This window comes from Paralichthys olivaceus, chromosome 12 (assembly GCF_024713975.1).
Source record: "Paralichthys olivaceus isolate ysfri-2021 chromosome 12, ASM2471397v2, whole genome shotgun sequence".
NCBI classification, from domain to species: Eukaryota; Metazoa; Chordata; class Actinopteri; order Pleuronectiformes; family Paralichthyidae; genus Paralichthys; species Paralichthys olivaceus.
The window spans coordinates 10,342,908-10,349,300 of record NC_091104.1 but is presented as its reverse complement, the minus strand read 5'-3'; the positions used below and the strand labels follow the sequence as shown (position 1 = coordinate 10,349,300).

The 6,393-nt window shown below is 43.5% G+C and overlaps 1 protein-coding gene across 1 annotated transcript; it reads left to right on the top strand.

Moving 5' to 3' along the window:
- The first annotated feature begins 633 nt into the window (after positions 1-633).
- col10a1a (collagen, type X, alpha 1a) lies at positions 634-5,297 on the top strand. Its single transcript, XM_020097862.2, has 3 exons — positions 634-764; positions 1,107-1,251; positions 2,822-5,297. The coding sequence occupies exons 2-3, from the start codon at positions 1,122-1,124 to the stop codon at positions 4,654-4,656; spliced, it is 1,965 nt and encodes a 654-aa protein (XP_019953421.1). The 5' UTR covers positions 634-764; positions 1,107-1,121; the 3' UTR covers positions 4,657-5,297.
- Positions 5,298-6,393: the final 1,096 nt, after the last annotated feature.

The following is a 6,393-nucleotide window of genomic DNA, read 5'->3' as shown; positions in this document are numbered from 1 at the left end:
TGCATTGCTTAAGAAATAAACATGATTATTTACTCTTAATCTAAGATGTCTAAAATCTCCGTCTGTCTCGTCATCCATACAACTGTGGACAAACTGTCCCCACCACTTCCCCTGTTTACCTTATCATGGCCAGCATGAAGGAGCCCAGACAGTCAGGACAGGTGAAGGCGAGCCTCCATGTAAATCTGCTCCTGTACATCCTCAATGCAGACTTTGTGTAGCAGCACAGGTTCCTCTACAATTCTGGTGTTCAGACTATTTTCAGAGCTCTCACATAAACATCCATTAATATAAACATGCCCCGAGCATATAAAGTTTTAATGTTCGACACTTGTAAATATAAATGGAACAAGGGTGGGAAAGAAATGTGTCGTCGGTTTTATGCAATCCTCCATTCATTCATTCGTTTATTTATTTTTTTGCCTCAAATGCGACTATTTTCAAAGTTCAGAAAGAAGAGCTGAAATAAGAGGTAATCATGTGTCTGGATATTCAAGACATGGAGGCATCCTGATGTGTCATGCCCTGCTTTGGGCAGATCTGTCTGCTAATTACAGCCTCGCACCGAGGAGGGAGGTACTTGCATGGTGGGGGCTCCTTTTTTTTGTAATGATGCGAGGGGCAGATATGGTATAAATACCCACATCTTTGTACTGGGAGGCAGCATATCCTCAGTTGTGCTCCTACCCTAAGGATATACAGCAGCACCAGAGGCTCACTGGTGCTGAAGACATTGTTTTTTTTCCTGCTTCCTTTGGATGCTGGTGTGTTTGTGTTTTCTCTTCCTCTTCTTCTCTGCTCTATCTCTGGTGGAGCTCAGGCAACATCCAGGCTTTGTGTAGGCCAGCACTGGTTCTTAGGGCTGGCGAGGGGGGAATTGGGGCAGACTTTAGCGTGCTTGAAGCTTTTCGAGGATCCAGGATGCTCTAACAAAATCCAAACTTTAGCTATATGTACTCTAGCTTGTCCTATCTTATTTGCTGCTTGTTGCATTTCTGTCAAGCTGTATAACATGTGCACTTAGCTGCAAAATTGTTTTAAAAAGAGTGAAAACTAAAGCTTCCTGTAGACACTTGTGCTGACTGCTCCTCTTCTTCTCCCTGCAGGTTTGACTTTGCAAGATGGACATGCGTGTAGCAAGCATCCTCCTCCTTGTGGTGACCCTGACGGCCGCCCATGGGGAGCGGTACGTGGTGAAGAAGATGGTGAAGGCCGCCCCTCAGTATCAGCCCTACTCTGTGAAGAGCCAAGGTAAGAAAAGCACAACTTCTTACATTCTACAGGCTCTTTTTATTTTTCACAAACTGAGCCTTGAAAGTCCGATTTCTTTCTTATTTTTCCTTGAGCAACATCTTGTCTTACCTCTGTGAGGGAATAAGCATCTTTGCTGTGGGCAGCAGCATGAGAAGCCAGACGAATGTTAGCCACAGCCAGTAGCACTTTACTCTAAAAACTCAACTCCAGCTGACTCTGAAACCTCCTTGTGCTCTGATTGGCTGCAACAGCATGCCTGCTGCTCCAATCACACAGTTCCTTTAGATCTGGAATCTGAACATCAGGATATTTACTCAGTGCAGAGCTTTGCAGTTGCATTCTGCTGGAAGTCCTAGGATTTGATGAAAACATCATTTCAGGATTTCTTTTTATTCTAATATTTCTTTTTCCTCTTATTCATCCAACACATTTACAACATTTTAAATTAAATAACTTTATTTTTACGATCATGAAGGTTATCACAATAGACACTATTTCTAAATAATGTCAAAGTTTTTTTATATTTTTGATAACTGTCTGTGTAAACTCTGGTACAGCATATCCATTGTGCTGGTTTAGATTATTGAAACTGAATATTTTAAGGAGCACATATGTATAAGACTACCACTACTTTGTATTTAATGCATTTTTATCAAATCTGGTATTTATTTTCTCTTATTTCAATCAGTTTAGTAGTAAATGTTGCCAGTTTTTGCTTCCATACACAGGCACATTTCAGCTATTTTTCTAATCTACATAGGCTTTGCTTTAAAATATCAATTTCTACGATATCCAGAGTCCTGCACAAATTTACTACATTAAAAAAAAAGAGTGTTGACTAAAATGCATCACAAAATATGAAAAGTTGCTGTTTTTCTGAAAAAATAAATTTTACTGCTATTTCTATTTGAGAAAGTAGCTGTTAGTGAATTATTTTTAGGTTGACACTGTCAATTACAGTCCAGTCACCCAGCAGTGTGGTTTGTTTGGGTGTGCCTGCTCCGCACAGAAGTAGAAACATCTGTTTGGCTTTATCCAAACAGCTACAGTTCGCCAAGGACTGAGCTTTTTACACATGTGACCACATTAAGGCAACAAATAAAAAAGACTCCGTCTCATTTAGAACCACTGTTTCACAAACAAGCCCCACGGGTCTCTGTGCAACTCTATGACCAGCACACATCAAATTTTTTTAAATTTTTTAAATAAGGAAATAAAAACACATTTTAAATACATATTACAAAAAGTAGGGACAATTCTTTGCATTTTCTAAGAAGACTTTGAATGTTTACGATTGAAAGCATCAGTGAATCTGTTCCATGTGGCCATTCCTCAAAAGTACAAGATTTGTTTGTTGGAATAAAACTTGATCCACCTCAGTGATAAAATACCACTAAGTTAAGACCAATAATCAAATTATTTTTATACTGCGTACACCATGTTTTTCTCATGAAGCCACAAACAAAAGCATAAACAATTGTATTTAATTTTAGTAACACAGCTGATGACTGCTGTTTTGTTTGTTTGTTTGGTAGTACTGATGATGCTCACACTTTCTTCTTCACAGTTGTGTCAGTGCCTGGTGAGCCTGGTCCTGCAGGTGAGCCCGGCCCTGAGGGACCTGCTGGTCCTCCTGGCCCCCCAGGTGAGAGTGCTGAAGGTCTTCCCGGACCCGAGGGACCTCCAGGGCCTCCTGGAGCTCCTGGCCGCTCAATTGCTGGAAAACCTGGATCCCCTGGTGGACCTGGCAAACCTGGCAGCCCTGGACAACATGGTGAGAAAGGTGACACTGGAGCCCATGGCCCCCAGGGACCTAGGGGAGCACCAGGTTCTCCTGGAAGCCCCGGCCCTGCTGGCCTTTCCGCTACTGGAAAGCCTGGACCTTCAGGTCTTCCTGGATCAATGGGACCTAGAGGAGAGTCTGGTCTGAAAGGACACCCAGGTATTCCTGGACTTCCAGGTGCAAAGGGAGATAGAGGGGTGGGAGCTCCTGGACCTCAGGGTGAGACAGGACCTGAAGGACCTATGGGCCCAACAGGTGAACCAGGTGCTGCTGGAGTTGGAAAGCCAGGAAGGACAGGTGCCCCCGGAGAGCCAGGAAAGTCAGGTAGCCCAGGTAGAGATGGTGCCAGTGGCCCCATGGGACCACAGGGACCAAAGGGACACACTGGTGCCCCAGGTGTAGGTATGGCAGGTAAACCAGGCGATAATGGTGCCCCAGGTATGCCCGGTCCAGTTGGCCCTAAAGGCCATCAAGGACCTGCTGGTGCCACTGGTGCCCCTGGAGTCCCAGGATATGGAAAGCCAGGTGCAAATGGAGAGAAGGGAGAGAGGGGAGCCACAGGTAGCACAGGAGCCACAGGTGCAAAGGGAGAGCAAGGTCATACAGGATATACTGGTGCCACTGGTGCCACTGGTTCTACTGGTCCTGTTGGACCTCAGGGTGAGAGAGGTTTCCCAGGTGAAGCTGGTGCTGGTGGCCCTAAAGGTGACACAGGTGCAACTGGAGCTCAGGGACCTAAGGGAAACAAGGGAGATCAGGGACAACAGGGTTTCCAAGGTAAGCAGGGTTACCCAGGTGCTGCTGGTCCTCCTGGACCCAGAGGAGGCCCTGGAGCGACAGGCAACAAAGGTGATTTAGGTGCCCCAGGTACCCCAGGTTCCCCCGGTATTCCAGGCCCTGCTGGACCCAAAGGTCTTCCTGGCCGTGCAGGTGAGCCAGGTGCTTCTGGTTCTGATGGTGCTCCAGGTGCCAGAGGCTCTGCTGGTCCTCAAGGTCCTGCTGGTGCCCCTGGCCTTAAGGGACACCCAGGTCTCCCTGGTGCCCCTGGCCCTTCTGGGTTGGCTGCTAAGGGTATCCCCGGACCTCAGGGTCCCCCTGGTCTGCCTGGTGATTCTGGTGCTGATGGAGAAGCTGGCCCAGCTGGACCTCCTGGTCCCCCAGGTCCCCCTGGTGAGGTTATGTTTGAGAAGGGCAAAGGCTATAGTGAGGTCATGGTCAAGTCCCCCATGTCTGCTTTCACTGCTTCTCTGGCTACCCCTTACCCTGCTGCTGGAAGCCCCATTAAGTTTGACCAGATAGTGTACAATGCTGAGAATCATTATGACCCTGAGACTGGCATTTTCACTTGCCAAATTCCTGGAGTTTACTATTTCGCCTACAGCATCCATGTCAATGGAGCCAATGCCCTGGTTGCTCTGTACAAGAATGGCCAGCCTGTTATGTTCACTTATGATGAGTACAACAAGGGCTTCCTGGACCAGATGTCCGGCAGTGCCGTCCTCTTGCTCGATGAGCAGGACACAGTTTACATCCAGATCCCCGATGATGAGGCCAATGGTGTCTTTGCGGCCGAAAATGTCCACTGCTCCTTCTCTGGGTTCCTCATTGCTTCAACGTGATACGTTAAAACAGTAGTTCCCAAAAGCCAACCAACTAAATTTGCAATCTATTTCTCAAATTAAAGTAAACTCCCTGTTAATTTTTCCTCAACCAAGCAGACAGGCAGTTCACCCTTCTTTGAGGAGTAGTTGCATCTCGACTTGAAAACTACAAGAAATGGGTGCTAAGAGGAAGGAAATCTAATTTATGAAAACAGGTGATCAGGGATGGGGGAAGCAATCCACAAAGGTACCAGTGAGCTTTTGTAATAGAGACAGCATGTGAAATGGAGGTGTTACAACTGTGTTGTGTCCTGACTTTTTCTTTTCCACTCTGTTTCTTTTATACTGACTTCAACTGGTGAGACTTAATTAAGTGTTTGTCTGTTTTTTTGTTTGTTTTTGTACAACCTTGTTTTTTGTTCGGATGACCAATAATCTTAAAAAGTACACAAATACTGTCTGTGCAACATGTTGTAACTGTTGTCCTTGTACGTGACTTGAATATTGTGAAATGGTAATGGTCAAATTGATCGTTATGATGAAATAAGTCAGTCAAATTCTGTCAGACAAACAGCATTTGTTTAACATCAGCGTTATATCCCTGAACATACATGTCATGTAAAGCATAATGACCAAAATAAAAGATGTCTTAACAAACATTTTGTCTCAGGAGCACTTTTTAAATGGGAAATGGGAAAAGACAAATTACTTGTTGCTACCAGCCTCTCATGCACTGGGTTACAGTGAGTTCCTGTTCCTGAGCACTTCAACAAGTTATAATAGTTTGTGGCCTCACATTATATTTGCAACTAATGACCAGTGACAGTATTTTGTTAAAGTTGCTGCAAAAATATAAATAAGATTATTGTAAACCATTAAGAATAGATGGTGAAATATCATCCCCAGAGCAACATAGGTGTTAGCATCCCTCTTTAATAAACTGATAGAAATAATGCTTCACTTACTCAACATATTCTGCAAATAGTAGAACTTACCTCTTTTCTACAGAAGTAAAAGCTGTCATGCTCAAAGTGAACAACATCTTAGAGCATCAGAATATTGAGATACCCAAAACAAACCAATAAAAATGGTCAAAAACCCCAAATAAACATTAACAGAAAGGGAGAAAAATAAAGTTTCTCATTTAAACCTGGGTATTGTGCAACTTTCAATGTATATTTCCAGAATTATTTGTCACTATTTTTATATTAAAAGTCAAATCACTCATCAGGCAAAAGCCACACACACCTTTCAGGTCATTGTATTATTACATTGTTTTGTCTCTATATATGTTGGCCTTGTGATAGACTGGCAATCTGGTAAACCCTGTCTCTCACTTAATGACAGCATGGGATTGACTCCAGCTCCAACTACAACACTCGAAGGATAAGCATCATAGATGATGAATGGCTGGATAGATATCCTTAACTGTTGTGTTATTGCATTTTAAAGCATTTTACAACGTGTCTCGTGTTTTTTCCTGTATCAAGGCACCGTATTATTGAAGTTCACAATATGTGTCATTGACACCAGGACAGCAGAAAGTCTTCACATTTTCTGCCACAGACTAAAGACACATCTCTTCTGACTATACCTTGGTGAAGAAGAGGATGTCTAATAACAAAAATAAATAAAACTATATATATATTTTGTTGCACTTATATGGTACTTATATAGAATCACTTTGTAGTTTAGCTTTAAGCAAATTGTACTAACTTGGTTCTTGTTGTCCTGGGTTTGTTCACTCATGGTTGA